Source organism: Passer montanus, unplaced genomic scaffold, assembly GCF_014805655.1.
Source record: "Passer montanus isolate IOZ18808 unplaced genomic scaffold, ASM1480565v1 scaffold385, whole genome shotgun sequence".
In the NCBI taxonomy this organism is placed as follows: domain Eukaryota; kingdom Metazoa; phylum Chordata; class Aves; order Passeriformes; family Passeridae; genus Passer; species Passer montanus.
The window spans coordinates 19,323-37,140 of record NW_024368652.1 but is presented as its reverse complement, the minus strand read 5'-3'; the positions used below and the strand labels follow the sequence as shown (position 1 = coordinate 37,140).

Genomic DNA, 17,818 nt, shown 5'->3' with positions numbered 1-17,818 from the left:
CCTTCCCTTTTCCATCCCTGAATCCCAAAAAAATCCCTGGGGATGGATCCTGAGTGTCCTGGATCCCAAAATCCGGGAAGGTTTGGGATGGGATCCAGGGAGCTTCAATCCCATCCCGTTCCCACCCCACAATTCTGGGATTTTCCAGCCTTTCCTGGGACACTGCCAGGGATTCTCTGGGAATTCCTTCCCAAGATCCCACCCAAATCTCCCCTTTTCCAGTGGGAATCCGTTCCCCCCTTGATCCTTTCCATCCTTCTGCCAACAATCCAGCAGAATTCCCGCCAGGAATCTCCCAAACTTCAGCTCCTGCTGCCTCTGAGGAACCAGGGATTCCCACCCAAGGGGTTCCTTGCCTCCTGCCCAGGAATTAACCCCAAAATGGATGGATGGATGGGATGATGGATGGATGGATGGATGGATGGATGGATGGCTGCTGCCAGCCCTGAGAAATGAGGATTTGAACTCGATTTTAAACACGAGCCCAGGGGCACAAAGAGCAGAATCCCACTGGAACCCACCGGGGTCGGGGACAGTCATTTTCCACTTTGGAAATCCGTGGAATGGTGCTGGAGTCTGACATCTGCTCCGGGGCAGATCCCTGCAGGATTTTTGGGATATTTCGGGTTCCTGCCCATCCCTGGGAGCCCAGGAGCAGGATCCAGGGGATTTATGGTGGGCACGATGGATTTGCCAGCACGGGATCCTTAAAAACAAGAGGAATCCCCTGGGGATGGGAGAGGGAATTGCAGGAATATCTGGGAAGGACAGCCAGACAGAGAAGCTCAAGACTTGGTGAAGTTTACTAATTGAACTTTACTAATTAGACAGAGAAAAACCTGAGGGATTTGATGGACCTGAGCTCAGAGCCCCACCCGTGACCGTGGAATTCCAGAATCCTGGAATGCTCCGGGCGGGATTCATGGATCTCAAATCCCATCCCATTCCAACCCAAACACCCCCCACGATCCCGGAGTGCTCCAACCTTTCCTTGGATGCTCCTAGAGATTCTCTGGGAATTCCCAAGCTCCCCTTTCCCAGCCATGTTGGGATTTCTCCCAAAATTTGGAGAGAAGTTTCTCCCTGTGCAAATCCCGCTTCATCCCTGTGCTGGGAAAAGGTCAGGAAGGGAAGGATTTGGGGTGGGAATCCTCCCCTCCCCTCCTTCAGGGTCCTCCCTTTCCAGCCCCTTCCGTGGACATGGAATTTTTCCGCTATCCCAAACTTCAGGAAAAGCAATTCCTGCATCCTGGGGTTCCAGCTGCTCTGCTGCCTTCCCATCCCATGGAATCCTGGAATTCCAGCCTGCCTTGGGTGGGAAGGGCCCTTCAATCCCATCCCATCCCAATCCTGGCGCTTCCTGCTGTCCCAGGCTGCTCCAGCCTTTCCTTGGAGACTGCCAGGGATCCAGGGATTTTCTGGCCAGGAATTCCTTCCCCAATCTCCTCTTTTCCAGTGGGATCCATTCCCTGGGTCCTGGCCCTCCATCCCTTTCCCAAATCCCAGCTCTCCTGGATCCCCTTTAGGCTCAGGAATGGAGGATTCCCTGCATCCTTCTCCATGTGAGCATTCCCAGCTCTCCCACCTCAAGGCTCAGGAATGGGCTCCAAGGATTCCCTGCATCCTTCTCCATGTGAGCATTCCCAGCCTGGCTCCACAGGAGATGAATTTCACCTCCTCGAGCACCAACAAACCCCTGGAATATTTCTCCTCCCTCCCTGGAACACAGAACAATTTGGTGTTTGCAGCACCGAGGATCCCCCGCACCGTCCCAGGGACAATCGGGAACGGAGACAAGAGAACAGCACGAGAGGAGAGAGGGGCAATTTCAGTAATAGGCTGACCACAGAGGTTCATTATGCAAACGAGGCAGCTGCCGAGTCATGCAAATTAAGATCCACAGAAGCCTCGGAAAGATTTGTGCAGACAGATTTTGTGAAGTCAGTGATTACAGCGCTGTCTGAAACAGGGAGAAATAAAGGTGAGATAATTAATTTTAATCACTGGCCAATCTTTTGAGTGAATTTGCAGAGAACGCTGCTGCATTAAACAAACCTTTAAATCAGAGCTGGCCTCTTAAATAAACTCATTTATTTACACCTACAAGGCAGCTACTCCTCCAGCAGAGCCGGGTCTCCAACATTTTCTCCCTCAGAGAAAAAAAACAGCAACAGCTCTGCTAACAAAGCCTCTCCATTGAACTCTGCTCTCAGACAAAAGCTGAAGATCAAAGACTCAATTACTCACAGCTTCCCAAATCCCAAATCCCAAATGGCCAGCGGGGATGGGGATGGCCGGAGGAGCAGCACAGGTGGGCTCACACCGAGAATGTCACACCTTCAACCTTCCTCTCTGCTCTGCTGGTTTTTGGAGAAGCAGAAAACAGAAAAAGGCAAAAAAAAAAATAGCAGGAAGAGGTGCAGGAAGGAGCAGAAGGTGCAAGAAGAGGCTCAAAGGCAGAAGAGAAGCGATCACCGGAAAATGTTTGGGAAAAAAGGATCCAAGTCAAATCACAGACACCATAAAATTGAAAGAAGGATCTAAACCAACTCAACCACCCCATAAAATTGCAAAGAAGGATCTAAACCAATTTATCCACCCCATAAAATTGGAAAGAAGGATCTAAACCAATGTATCCACCCCATAAAATTGGAAAGAAGGATCTAAACCAACTCAGCCACCCCAAAACATTGGAAAGAGGATCTAAACCAACTCAGCCACCTCAAAAAATTGCAAAGGAGGATCTAAACCAACACATCCACCCTGAAAAACACGAAAGAAGGCTCTAAACCAACTCAGCCACACCATAAAATTGGAAAGAAGGATCTAAACCAACTCAGCTACCCTAAAAAATGGAAAGAAGGATCTAAACCAACTCAGCCACCCCAAAACATTGGAAAGAGGATCTAAACCAACTCAACCATCCCAAAAAATTGGAAGGAAGGATCTAAACCAACCCATCCACCCTGAAAAACAAGAAAGAAGGCTCTAAACCAACTCACCCACTCCAAAAGATTGGAAAGAAGGCTCTAAACCGACTCAGCCACCCCAAAAGATTGTAAAGAAGGATCTAAACCAATCTATCCACCCATAAAACTGGAAAGAAGGATCTACACCAACACAGCCACCCCATAAAATCGGAAAGAAGGATCCAAACCAACTCAGCCACCCCACAAGATTGCCTGCAGGACATTCCAGCACACTCCAGCCCTGGAAGTGTCCCAGGCCAAGCTGGGATTCCCCCTGGCGCAGTGGAAGGTGTCCCTGGCCACGGCACGGGGTGGAACAGGGTGGGCTTTAAGGCCTCTTCCTGCCCAAACCATTCCAGGATTTTGGGATTCCTGAAGGCAAAGATGGAATAAATAATGGGGGAGTTCATATTACTGCTGTTGGTAATGGGCTGGATTCCAAGTCCCACAAAAAGTGGTGCTCCAAACCCAAATCCAGCAGGTGAGTGGTCACAGCTGGGCAGGAAAAGCTGCTCATCCTCCCTTGGCCTATCCCAAAAAGAAACCAAAACCAAAACAAACCTGCCAACATTTGCAAACTCAATTATTTCAGTTTGAAAAGACCTCCAGGATCATGGAGTCCAACCACCCCTTGGCACGGCCAAGGCCATCCGTGTCCCCAAGTGCCACATGCACAGGGATTTTAAATCCCTCCACCCCTGCCCTGGGCAGCTTTCCAGGCAGGAATTGTTCCCAACATCCAACCTGAACCCATTTCCTCTCATCCTCTCCCTGTTCCCTGGGAGAAATCCTGATCCCACCTGGCTGTCCTCTCCTGTCAGGGAATTCCAGAGAGGAAAATTCCCTTTTCTCCAGGCTGAGCCCCTTTCCCAGCTCCCTCAGCTGCTCCTGGGGCTCCAAACCCTTCCCTGGACATGCTGCAGCCCCTCCATGTCCTTGGAGGACAGAAATGTCCCTAGAAAAGACCCTCAGAGCCCTCTGGGAAGACTGGAATGTTTGGAGGGGTGGGTGAGAAAAATCAAGAATTTTAATCAGTGACCAAATGATCCTGGGTCAGGAAAGTTCCTGGTCTTGGGGAAGAGCAAAGATTGGGAAGATCCAGCACCTCAAACAGATTTAACATGTCAAAAAGAAACCCTTTTTGGTGCCCTTGAGCAGCAGCAGCACGGGCCTGGGTGTCCCTGCTCAGTGACATCCTTAAATGTAGAATGAAGCCCCAAAATGACCCCGCAGGTTTCTGAAGGGAAAACTGTCACCATAACCCACGAGGATCTCCTACAACACATCCTCACCCATTACTTAAATCACCTCCTTGATCTTGATCTTTACCAGCCCTGCTTTATCACAGGGCAGCCTGTGAAACACAGCCAGCAAGAATTCATTCAGCAGCCACAATTCCCCGTGAATAAACCCAGAATCAGGGAATATTCTGACAAAGCAGGTGGCTTCTTACTCAGCTGACATGTTTCAAAAGCTGCAGGTTTGATGATTGCCCAGAGCAGGCGTTTCTGAAAGCTCAAATGCCAATTATTTGACTTTATGCTGCTCCCTTTTTATTACAACATTTTTATTACAACATTTCAGTGCTTGCTTTATCACCAGCACCAGGACTACGACAGAGCAGTTTGGTTTCTTAGCAGCCAAGGTTCAAGCTTTCAACTCCTGAAAAAAGTTACTAAAAATACAACCATTTATTGACTAAAACACCATTTTCCACTTCTGATAAGATAACAGTATCTATGCCTGCTAAAAGATTAAGGGAGAACAACTTTTTTTCCTTCACGAGATGCCACCAACAGATAATTCTGCTCCCTCCTGCTGTGTCACTTGGTTTAAAACACAAAATGGGATTCTTTCTGAGGTAAAAACCTTAAAACACACCAGTTTTCTACTATTTCTCAGCATTTTTACCACATTTTAACTCCAAGGAATGGCTCTGCCAGCCAAAAACCCACAGAAAAAAGGCCCAACATGAGCAGAAGAGGCTCCATTCAGAGACACTTCAGGCCTGACCCATTCTGAGACCCATCAGGCCTAACCCATTCTGAGGTAAAAACCCCACAACACACCAGTTTATTTTCTCTTTCTCAATGTTTTTATCACATTTTAACTCCCATGGAATGGCTCTGCTACCAAAAATCCCTCCCAAGAAGAAAAGGCAGAGAATGAGCACAAGTGGCTCAGTTAAAAGATACTTCAGGCCCGGTGCATTCTGAGGTAAAAAACCTAAAACACATCTGTTTCATTCTTTCACAATGTTTTTATCGCATTTTAACACATCAAACACCACCATTTCCTTCTCCTTCTCAGTTGCTGTGTCACTTGGTTTAAAACATAAAATGGGATTCTTTCTGAGGTAAAAACCTTAAAACACACCAGTTTTCTTCTCTTCCTCAGTGTTTTTACCACATTTTAACTCCAAGGAATGGCTCTGCCACCCCAAAACCCCTTGGAAAAAAGGCCCACCATGAGCAGAAGTGACTCAGTTCAGAGACACTTCAGGCCTCCTCCATTCTGAGGTAAAAAAACTAAACCACTCCAGTTATTTTCTCTTTTTCAGGATTTTTACCACATTTTAACCCCCAAGGAATGGATCTACCATCCAAAATCCCACCCAAAAAGAAAAGGCCCAGCATGAGCACAAGTGGCTCAGTTCAGAGACACCTCAGGCCTCATCCATTCTGAGGTAAAAATCCTACAACACACAAATTATTTTCTCTTTCTCAGTATTTTTACCACATTTCAACCCCAAGGAATGGCTCTGCCACCCAAAATCCCTTAACAAAGATTTTCTTAAGAAGAAAAGGCCCAGCACAAGCACAAGTAGCTCAGTTCAGACACACTTCAGGCCTAATCCATTCTGAGGTAAAAACCTCAAACCACACCCGTTTCCTTCTCTTTTTATTTTTCTTTCTCAGTATTTTTACCAAGTTTTAACCCCCAGGAATGGCTCTACCACTGAAAACCCTTGGAAAAAAGGCCCAGTATGGGCACAATTGGCTCAGTTCACAGACAGTTCAGGCCTCATCCATTCTGAGGTAAAAATCCTACAACACACGAGTTATTTTCCCTTTCTCAGTATTTTTACTACATTTCAACCCCAAGGAATGGCTCTGCCACCCAAAATCCTGTAAGAAAGATTTTCTTAAGAAGAAAAGGCCCAGAACAAGCCCTAGTGGCACAGTTCAGACACACTTCAGGCCTCATCCATTCTGAGGTAAAAACCCCAAACCACACCAATTTCCTTCTCTATTTATTTTTTTTCTCAGTAGTTTTACCAAGTTTTAACCCCCAGGAATGGCTCTACCACTGAAAACCCTTGGGAAAATGCCCAGCACGAGCACAAGTGGCTCAGTTCAGACACACTTCAGGCCCAATTCGTTCTGAGGTAAAAAAAACCTAAAACCCACCTGTTTACTCTCTTTTTTAACGTCTTTACCAAGTTTTAACCCCCAGGAATGGCTCTACCACTGAAAACCCTTGCAAAAAAGGCCCAGCATGAGCACAAGTGGCTCAGTTCACATACACTTCAGGCCTCATCCATTCTGAGGTAAAAATCCTACAACACACAAATTATTTTCTCTTTCTCAGTATTTTTATCACATTTCAACCCCAAGGAATGGCTCTGCCACCCAAAATCCCTTAAGAAAGATTTTAAGAAGAAGAAAAGGCACAGCACAACTGGCACAGTTCAGACACACTTCAGGCCGAATCCACTCTGAGGTAAAAACCCCAAACCACACCCGTTTCCTTCTCTATTTATTTTTTTTCTCAGTATTTTTACCAAGTTTTAACTCCAAGGAATGGCTCTACCACTGAAAACCCTTGGAAAAAAGGCCCAGCACGAGCACAAGTGGCTCAGTGCAGAGACACCTCAGGCCTCATCCATTCTGAGGTAAAAATCCTACAACACAAGAGTTATTTTCTCTTTCTCAGTATTTTTACCACATTTCAACCCCAAGGAATGGCTCTGCCACCCAAAAAAAGGAAAAATGGCCCAGCACAAGCACAAGTAGCTCAGTTCCGACATACTTCAGGCCTAATCCATTCTGAGATAAAAACCCCCAAACCACACCCGTTTCCTTCTCTTTTTATTTTTCTTTCTCAGTATTTTTACCAAGTTTTAACTCCAAGGAATGGCTCTACCACTGAAAACCCTTGGAAAAAAGGCCCAGCACGAGCACAAGTGGCTCAGTGCAGAGACATCTCAGGCCTCATCCATTCTGAGGTAAAAATCCTACAACACAAGAGTTATTTTCTCTTTCCTAGTATTTTTACCACATTTCAACCCCAAGGAATGGCTCTGCCACCCAAAAAAAGGAAAAATGGCCCAGCACAAGCCCTAGTGGCACAGTTCAGACACACTTCAGGCCCAATCCATTCTGAGGTAAAAACCTCAAACCACACCAGTTTCCTTCTCTATTTATTTTTCTTTCTCAGTATTTTTACCAAGTTTTAACTCCAAGGAATGGCTCTACCACTGAAAACCCTTAGAAAAAAGGCCCAGAACGTGCACAAGTAGCTCAGTTCACAGACACTTCAGGCCTCATCCATTCTGAGGTAAAAATCCTACAACACAAGAGTTATTTTCTCTTTCCTAGTATTTTTACCACATTTCAACCCCAAGGAATGGCTCTGCCACCCAAAATCTCTTAAGAAAGATCTTCTTAAGAAGAAAAGGCACAGCACAATTGGTACAGTTCAGACACACTTCAGGCCTAATCCATTCTGAGGTAAAACACCCCAAACCACACCCGTTTCCTTCTATTTTTATTTTTCTTTCTCAGTATTTTTACCAAGTTTTAACCCCCAGGAATGGCTCTACCACTGAAAACCCTTGGAAAAAAGGCACAACATGAGCAGAAGTGGCTCAGTGCAGAGACACTTCAGGCCTGATCCATTCTGAGGTAAAACACCCCAAACCACACCCGTTTCCTTCTATTTTTATTTTTCTTTCCCAGGATTTTTACCAAGTTTTAACCCCCAGGAATGGCTCTACCACTGAAAACCCTTGGAAAAAAGGCACAACATGAGCAGAAGTGGCTCAGTGCAGAGACACTTCAGGCCTGATCCATTCTGAGGTAAAAATCCTACAACACAAGAGTTATTTTCTCTTTCTCACTATTTTTACCAGATTTCAACCCCAAGGAATGGCTCTGCCACCCAAAAAAAGGAAAAATGGCCCAGCACAAGCCCTAGTTGCACAGTTCAAACACACTTCAGGCCCAATCCATTCTGAGGTAAAAACCTCAAACCACACCAGTTTCCTTCTCTATTTATTTTTCTTTCTCAGTATTTTTACCAAGTTTTAACTGAAAACCCTTGGAAAAAAGGCACAACATGAGCAGAAGTGGCTCAGCTCAGAGACACTTCAGGCCTGATGCAAGCAGGATGTTTGCATGGACTAATTAACCGCCTGGCTGTAACGAGGAGCAGAAATAGAGGCTGCTGGAGAGGGAAGAGTGCTTTGGTTTATTTTTATTTCCCTCACAGCTTCCATCAAGGACCTCTGGGCAAGGTCTGGAGGGATCCTGCCACTCCTGACAAGCAGGCCGGAGCCACGCTCCGCTCCTGCCATGCTGGGCTGATAAATGCGTAATTATCCCAAAAGCCATAATCACTGTCTGCTCTCAGACACATCCAAGCAGGTCCTGTCTTAGCTCAGGAAGCAAAAAAACCCGAAAAACAACAAAAAAAGGACATTGAACAAAAAATAAAAACCCTGACAAGACCTCACACTGCTGGGTTTTTCAAGCCTGCGGTGTTTTCTGAGCTCCCATCCATCAAGTTCAAGGCAACAGCAATTTAGAGAAGTTTTGTCGGTTTTTTTCAGCAACAAATTATTAGCCAGCTGTAACTGCAAACACCAGGATTAATTAACATATGCTGGAGTGAAATATTTCCAACAAGGAAAATGCGTGGCTGGAACAGGAGCTGAGTTGTGAGCTCTTTGTTTTTTACCCACTCCCATTAAAAGAATAAATGTTTAGAGGGGGGGGGAAAAAACCCAAACAAGGATTATTTAGGCAAAGCAGTGCTTATCTCCTCCTCCCTTATGTGAGCCCTCTGCTTTTCCCAGTGAGCAGAGCCAAATTACAGGTTGGAAATGATGGCTTCATGTTTTTCCCAGCAGCAAGACGAGGTCCCAGATTCCTCACACTACAATTTAGGGAGACCTGAGTCTGGAATTGCACTCCCCGATGTTTTTAGTGGTTGTGGTGTCTTTCAGGATCAGGCAGTTCCCACTGGATATTCTTCCCAAGAATTGTGTTTGGTCACTCTCAGCCTGAACATGGAAATTATTCCTTTGGATTTAATTCCCGTTTCACCAACAGCTCTTGTTGTGTCAGAGAAAAATCAACATTTATCCTTCTTTTCTCTGTGCCACCCAGGACCTCATAAATCTCTATTATATCTCCCTCAAATATCTTTTCCCTGCTTCCACAGCATCATTTTCCTCCTCCTGGTTTTTAAAGGGAAGAAATGAGCAAGGTTCAAGCTGTGAACGAGGCACCATTTCCCAGTTTCCTCTCTATTCCCATCACTGCAATTCCTCACACCGAGCTGGTTTTTTAACTAACACCAAGCACCAGGGCTGTGTTTTTCACAGTTATCAACTAAAACTTTAAAATCTTATTCCTGAGTGGTATCAGCCAACTTGGAGATCGTTGTTCTGTAGAAAAAAAAATTTTAAAAAAATTAAAAAGGAAAAAATCTTTTTAATAAATGTAAATATTTTTAAATATGTGAAATTATTTTCTCCTGCCCTTTCACAACAGGTCAAAACAACCTGCTCCAGCACAGGGACACCACTAATGACTTCCCTCTGCTGTGTTAATTGATCATTTAATCCATCTCTTAATACCTTCATTTCTGCATGCAAAACCTCCACTCTTGTTCCTGCAATCCTGTGAAGGGCTTTTACAAATCCAAAGTCACAGAGATTTGTCAAATGCTTGAGAGAAAGCCACAACCCCGATGTGTTGTTGAAAGCGTTTCTGGTAGCCAGAGGGCAGGAATTCATCTGCCACGACAGGAACAAGAACCTCTCAGTACTCCATCTACGTAAAGAGGGAGGTGCTCTGGGCTTTTTGCAGCTGAACAAAACAAAATCTTGTCCTGATAAATACAAGCGAGCCCTGACACATCAGCTAAATGCGTTTTGTAATGTGTCTGCAAGAGGAAAACACGCAGGGCGCTTGTAAAACGCCCCATATTCCATTTATCAGGTGAGGAGGGCTCACGCTTTGCTTCACCACGAGGCAGAGCTGAAATCTCAGATCAATATGTGAATGTCAGGGAAAAAACCCCAACAATTCATCTTAGAGATGGGAAATTCAGCACAGCACGGATCGTCCCAGCTTGGACAAAGAGGCTGGGGGTGAAACCAGGGGATGGTTTCAAGCAGACATCCCACAGCTCCTGTCCTTGCTCCCATCTCCCTGAACTCCCACTAGCAGCACTTGGCAGTGACACCCACAGAGAAGAAGCCAAAAACTCATCCTGAGAGAGGTGACAAAGCCATAAAAAAGGAACAAAAAGGTTCAGAGGATCAGGAGTTTGAAGCCCTGGGAAGATCTGGACCTGCTGTAGGTGAGGGTGATGTTTCCTCTGCCAACAACCTGCAGCTCCTCCCTGACCCAGAATGACAGAATTGGGAATTTTTTAAGCTTGGAAAAGCCCTTTAGGCCCAACCAGCAGTGCCAAGCCCAGCACCCACCCCTGTCCCAAGCACTTCTGAACTGATTGATTTTTAAAAGTAACAACCAGCCCTGCCAGGCTACCAAACCCAGGCTGAAACTGGGGAAAATCCCATTTGTGAGGGACAACAACCCAAGCAGGATGATTCCCAAAACTGCGATGCAGAAGGAGAGCTGGGAACAAAACAATGCTCAGCACAAAGAGAGAAAATTGATGTTTGGAGCCCTGGTGTTTCAGACAGAACCAAATGCCTTTCTCAGGAACAATTTGGGGATTTCACAGAATCTCACAACCACAGAGCAGTCTGGGCTGGAAGGGACCTCAAAGCTCCTCCTGCCATGGGCAGGGACACTTCCCACTGCTCCGGGTGCTCCAACCCTGCCCAGCCTGGCCTGGAACACCTTCAGGGGTGAGGCAGCCACAGCTCCTGGGGGAAAACTGTGCCAGGGACTCACCCTGCCAGGGCAGAGCAATCCAAGGGGCAATTCCTGTGCCAGGGCAGAGCAATCCAAGGGGTAATTCCTGTGCCAGGGCCTCTCCCTGCCAGGGCAGAGCAATCCAAGGGGCAATTCCTGTGCCAGGGACTCACCCTGCCAGGGCAGAGCAATCCAAGGGGCAATTCCTGTGCCAGGGCAGAGCAATCCAAGGGGCAATTCCTGTGCCAGGGCAGAGCAATCCAAGGGACAATTCCTGTGCCAGGGCAGAGCAATCCAAGGGGCAACTCCTGTGCCAGGGCAGAACAATCCAAGGGGCAATTCCTGTGCCAGGGCAGAGCAATCCAAGGGGCAATTCCTGTGCCAGGGCCTGGCCCTGCCAGGAAGAGCAATCCAAGGGGTAATTCCTGTGCCAGGGCCTGGCCCTGCCAGGGCAGAGCAATCCAAGGGGCAATTCCTGTGCAGCAATCCAGGATGAACACTCAGAAGTGTCTCCTTGCTTTGAGCAAATCCTTCCAGGGAGTGAAAAGCAGGAGGTCTGCTCAATATTTCATTTTGCTCTCCTGTCCCTCAGCTTTGCCAGCTCTTCACCACAGTGACACTCTCTCAGCCTGGTGGAAAACTTCTCCATGAGGAGATGCCCAAGATTTGCCCTTGATTTTTCTCATCTCTGCTGTGCAATTACTTCAGGAATAACTTGGCAAAAAAAACAACCCCATTCTGCTGCCTGTTGCCAAATCAATACAATCAACCATTAGGTCATAACGATAAAGAAAGTTTCCCAGGGAATAGTCAATACTGAGTTGCAGGCGTGGGCTAACAAAGGATGCAGGAAGAAAAAGATTTAAAAAAAAATAAAAATCCTTACATCTGAAATTACGGAAGAAACGACACGACAACCTCTTTTATTAAATCCGCCCTGAAATTGGAGTTTTTTCTTCCTGTGCTTATTGAGAGAGACGGCGCTGGGTGAGACTGACACGGACTCTGAAAAAACCCAGCTCCAATTCCAGCTCTGACACCAGAATCTGAACAAACCCAGCTCCAATTCCAGATCTGATATCGACTCACTGCGGCCTAAGGAAAGTTGTATATTTTTAAAAACAACCACTTCTCATCTGTTCCTGAGGAAAATCACCCCCAACTCAATGCCCTCAAAGTGCTGCTGCATAAATGGAAGTGTCCAGCCCAGCCCCTTTGCTTTTGAGTTTCTTTATCCACCTCTGAAATGAGACTGAGCTCGTCCCCGTCTGACTCCGTCAGAGAAAACATTTAGCTCGAGGAAGGAAAGCAGCTTGATTGCTGCTTTGAGGAAACGGAGGAATTGTCTCCATAAAATCATAAAGAGAGCTAATAAAAAGCAGCCATCAGCCAGAACTGCCAGTGGAGAGTCGTGCTTTAGCTCAATCTTGCCAAAGCAAGTCCCTCACCTATGAAGATCGCACTCCAAAAAGTGAGAAATGTGCAAATCCTCACAAGAAAAGCTCCAGGAACTCCTGGTGCTCTGGCCCTGCTCCCTCCTGGAGAGCCCCAAGGTGCCCACAGCTCCTCCTCACGGGCACGGGGCTGGAAGGAGCTGAGCTCGAAGGGCCGGGCCAAGCTGATTTTATGGTTTTACTCAACTTTTAATGGTGGTTGAGTCATTGTTTGGAAGATGATTTCAGCTTTTAGCTGCTGCAGTCGCTCGGAGCCGCATCATCCCCGGGCACAGCCATCCCTCACGGCTCCAGGGACGATGTGCTGTCCCCAGGAGCAACTTCCTGGGATGGGCTGAGGTGAAACCTTCCCTGTCAGGGCTAAAAAACCCCTCAAAGTTGAGTCAGAAATACAGAGAGAGGAGACAGCCAAAGGTCACCTGTGTGTTCCCAGAGCTGGGGAAAAGCAGAGATGGTGGTGCTGGCCTCTCCTCCCATGGAACAAGTGACAGGAACGGCCCCAAGCTGTGCCAGGGGTGGTTTAGATTGGATATCAGGAATAATTCCATCCCTGGAAGGGCTGGAACAAGCTGCCCAGGGCAGTGGGGGAGTCACCACGCCTGGGAGTGCTCAAAACCATGGATGTGGCACTTTGGGGACGGGGTTCAGTGCTGCTGGACTTGATGGCCTTAAAGATCCTTTCTAAAATTAATTATTCCATGATTCTGTGGTCTGGAAAAGAGAATGGAACCAAACTCTGGAAGACACAGGAGCATTTTCCACAAAGCAAGGACAGGCAGGAGCTCAGGGAGCCAGAAATGGGAATTGGAGGTGGAATGTGCTCCTGTCCCAGCCCTCAGGGGTGGGATCCTCTCACCTCCCGTGGCAACCAGAGCTGACTGCACCTCTGTAAGGGCTCACCATGAACACTGAGCAGAGCTCTGAACCCACACCTCCCCCCAGAGCTGCTTGAGACAAAAAGAGAGGTTTTTTCTAAGGAACAAATTCCCACAGATTCCTGAATTTTCAGAGCGGCACACAAACAACAAAGAGACAAAGCTGTGCAGAGAGAGTTAAAAAACCAGGTCGTGGCACCACCCAAGGCCCAGACAGAGGCTGAGCAAACCAAGGCTGCACAAACACCTCTGCATTTCCAGCTTTGGAGCATCCAACTTCCCAAACTCGTGAGCCACGAGAAGCGCAGGCTCCCGGGGCTGCCACGCGTGTTTCCAACCTGGCACAGCTCTGCTCCCCAAAGCCGCAGCAAAACCCCTGCTCCACACCCCCCCTGGAAAAGTATGAAAATTAAACCTCATTTTTCCCTTCGTTCCACGCCGATTGCACCCACCATGTCACCAGAAAATGAGTTTTCTTTCAAATTAATTTAGCGCCGTTGAAAGGCGGGCGGCTCCGGGTTTGCAGCGTCAATGAGGCGAGCAGAGCGCAGCTGAGGGAACCATAAAGCACATCTCCCTGTTTCACCAGCTCATCTCCACCCGGCCTGCAAAGCCATCTCTGCTGGAAAAGGGGACTGCGGGTCCCCTGCCGGCGCTGCAGGGCATGGGATGATGGCTTCGGATCCCAAATCGCTCATGGCTCAGCTTGTGCCTGCTTGGAAAATCAGAATTCGAGCTCCTGCGAGCTGCAGGGCGGTGTGAACGAGGAGGGGATTAACCCGGGGATGGCGGAAATAATGAGGGAATTAACCCACAAATGTTCTTCACCCCGTTCTGGCTGTGACATTGTTATGAATAGAAAGCTGTCTGGTTTTTTAGGTGGCAGAGTTAAAAACAAGTCAGACCAGTTGTTGTAAGTTAGTTTCACTGCTAAAGAGGAGTTCTGCAATTACCTGTTAATGGCCGGTGATTAACCACTGTCCCCTGATGCTGGCCAGGGAGGGACACGGGACAGACCCAGAACAGCAGTGACATCAGAGCCGGTATGAGAGCAGATGAGAAATGCACTGCGCCCCGAATTTTTACAGTTTTTACAGGAAAAACCCCTAAAATCACGAGCCAACGAGTGACCTGAGTGACGTCCCAGGATGGGAGCGCAGTCCCGTACCTGCCTGGATCCTTTTTGCTTCTCACCCCGACCTGAAAGGTGCTGATTGAAGAGACGCCCCGGGGTGCTGGACCAAAAGCAGGAATCTGCTGCTCTCCCGTGAGGACGGAATCCCCAGCTCTGCCTGCAGACCAGGACAGAGCGGCACCCTCCTCCTCCTCCTCCTCCTCCTCCTCCTCCTCCTCCTCCTCCTCCTCCTCCTCCTCCTCCTCCTCCTCCTCCTCCTCCGTGCCACGCCGGGAGCAGCGGCGGCGATTCCTCCCCACCTGAGCTGATTCTTCTCAATAAAGGCATTAAAAAGGAGAAAGATCTCCTGCGATTCCTCCCCACCTGAGCTGATCCTTCTCAATAAAGGCATTAAAAAGGAGAAAGATCTCCTGCGATTCCTCCCCACCTGAGCTGATTCTTCTCAATAAAGGCATTAAAAAGGAGAAAGATCTCCTGCGATTCCTCCCCACCTGAGCTGATCCTTCTCAATAAAGGCATTAAAAAGGACAAAGATCTCCTGCCCGTTTATTCCAACATCACCTCTGGATCAGCGGCACAACTGGAATTAAAACCATATCATCACCACCAGGCCGGGCTCAGGCTCACACGGGTGGCCAAGCCCTGGATAAAACAACTCCATCTCCAGCCTCCAAGGCCGGCTGGGATGCCACCCCACCATTAACATTTTAGTGCAGGTCACTGGAGAACTTGTTGTGCTTTGCCAAATTACACAGGCGCGGGCAGCAAGAAGGAGCAAAGAATTCCCTCTGGCAGGTGTTCAGCAGTAATTTGCTGAAAAGCCACAGGAAAAAAGCAGGGAAATTCATTATTTAGCTCTGACAATGTCATGACCGCTAAGGCTGGTGCCGTTTCCAGCAGCACGGGATAAAAGGTGGATTTATAAACATTGCAGATTTTGGGGTGGCTCCAATTCCTGAGGAAACACCTCGGAATCCTTGGGGGAAGATGGGTTTGGTTCCAGCATTCCCACTGGGAAACCCAAAACCACACAGGGGAAAACGTGTGGGTTTGGTTTCCTCGTGTGCTCATTCCAAACTGGAATATTTCCCACGCAGGAGGAGCAGTAACAGGGCAGATAACGGGATAAGCAATCCCATCCCATGGCTGAGGGAGGAAAGAAGATGGAAAGCTCCCCACCACGAGATTAGGATCTGATGAAATTACTTTTTTGCTCAGAGAGCTTCCAAATAACATCGACTCCAGCAGCTAAAAGTTGGAAAATGCAGCAGGAAATCGGCAGCAACAAAGGGCAGACAGCTTTGGGGTAAAATTCCATAAATTCTGCAAGACTTAGGAAGGCATTCAGGGATGAAAACTCGGTGATAAACAGTTTTTAATGGTAAAAATAGAATGGTTTGGGTGGGAAGGGACCTTAAAGCTCATGCCATTCCAATCTCAGCACCTTCCCAACCCCAGGATGCTCCAGCCTGGTCTTGGAAACTTCCAGGGATGAGGAACCACAACCTCCCTGGGCAATCTGTGCCTCACCACATCCAAAGCCTGGGAACAAAGAAAACCTGCCTGTTTTTTCCAGAACTATTAGGAGCTGGGCTGCAAATCTCTGCGAACAAAAGGGAATTTAGGCAGATTTTCTGCTGTAAACGATCTGGCACTGAAACAACAGCCACTTATCTCCTGCCTGGCCCGCTGGATGTCCGGAGGGATTTGACAGACAAGCTTGGATGGATCCAGCAATTTCCAACCATCCCCCTCCTCCTGCTGCCAGGGAGGGGACACGGCAGTCCCCACATCCCAAAATTGCTGCTGGAATCAGAGCTGAACCCGGCAATTTGGAGCTTCAAGCGCCTCCCTGTCACTGCACCCACTCATTCCGGCAGGGCGAGGGCTGGGAGCTGCCTGCCAAACACAATTTTTAATTTCCCACTCCCCCCCCGGGGCAGAGATGGAGCTCCTCAAATCGCTCTCCTGCCCAAAATTCCAGGGATTTGCCCCGTGGCAGGCGAAGGGTGAGGAGCTGCTCTGGAAGCATCACCTGGAGAGGGGGTCAGGGTAGAGGAGAGGAGAACAGCAGCCACTCGATGGCCCCAGCATGAATCACCGAGTGACTCAAAGCCCGCCTCGCTTAGTGCTGGAGTCACAATTAGCATCGGGAAGCTCAATTAAGGGACATTAGTGCAACGAGCTCCGGAATTGCAGGGCGGCTTCTTGGGAGCCACGAGGTGAAATGGGTTTGCTCTGACCCCTGGCCAGCAGGATTTCTCACCCTGGGGTCACTGGGATACAGGCACGGGCTCGACGTGCTCCTTCCTACCCCACAGGGTCCTAAAAACCGAGAAAAAAGGCTGAATTTTGGTTAAAATACAGCACCAGCAAGCAGGAACCTGCCTCCCGGAAAAAAGTCCAAAAGTCTTGTTTGGGTAGTTTAGAATTTTGGTTAAAATACAGCACCAGCAAGCAGGAACCTGCCTCCCGGAAAAAAGTCCAAAAGTCTTGTTTGGGTAGTTTAGAATTTTGGTTAAAATACAGCACCAGCAAGCAGGAACCTGCCTCCCAGAAAAAAGTCCAAAAATCTTGTTTGGGTCATTTAGAATTTTAGTTAAAATACAGCACCAGCAAGCCTAGATTTCCCTACAGGAACCTGTCTCCCAGAAAAAGTCCAAAAGTCTTATTTTATTCACAACATTTGGGTAGTTAGAATTTTGGTTAAAATACAGCACCAGGAAGCCCAGGCTGACCTACAGGAACCTGTCTCCCTGAAAAAGTCCAAAAATCTTGTTTGGGTCATTTAGAGTTTTAGTTAAAATACAGCACCAGCAAGCCTAGATTTCCCTACAGGAACCTGTCTCCCAGAAAAAGTCCGAAAGTCTTATTTTATTTATAACATTTGGGTAGTTTAGAATTTTGGTTAAAATACAGCAGCAGCAAGCAGGAACCTGTCTCCTGAAAAAGTCCAAAAGTCTTGTTTGGGCAGTTTAGAATTTTGGTTAAAATACAGCACCAGGAAGCCTAGATTTCCCTACAGGAACCTGTCTCCCAGAAAAAGTCCGAAAGTCTTATTTTATTTATAACATTTGGGTAGTTTAGAATTTTGGTTAAAATACAGCAGCAGCAAGCAGGAACCTGCCTCCTGGAAAAAAGTCCAAAAGTCTTGTTTGGGTAGTTTAGAATTTTGGTTAAAATACAGCAGCAGCAAGCAGGAACCTGTCTCCTGAAAAAGTCCAAAAGTCTTGTTTGGGCAGTTTAGAATTTTGGATAAAATACAGCA

At 47.6% G+C, this 17,818-nt stretch overlaps 1 protein-coding gene across 1 annotated transcript in view; it reads right to left on the bottom strand.

Annotated features, from left to right (window-relative positions):
• Window positions 1-2,056: 2,056 nt before the first annotated feature.
• The window catches only part of LOC120506300 (elongator complex protein 3-like), a 33,895-nt gene continuing 18,133 nt past the window's right edge, over window positions 2,057-17,818 (bottom strand). Inside the window, exon 6 of the mRNA XM_039717686.1 lies at window positions 2,057-2,360. Within this exon, the coding sequence (XP_039573620.1) occupies window positions 2,318-2,360 (43 nt within the window). The 3' untranslated portion in view covers window positions 2,057-2,317. The remainder of the gene's footprint in view (window positions 2,361-17,818) is intronic.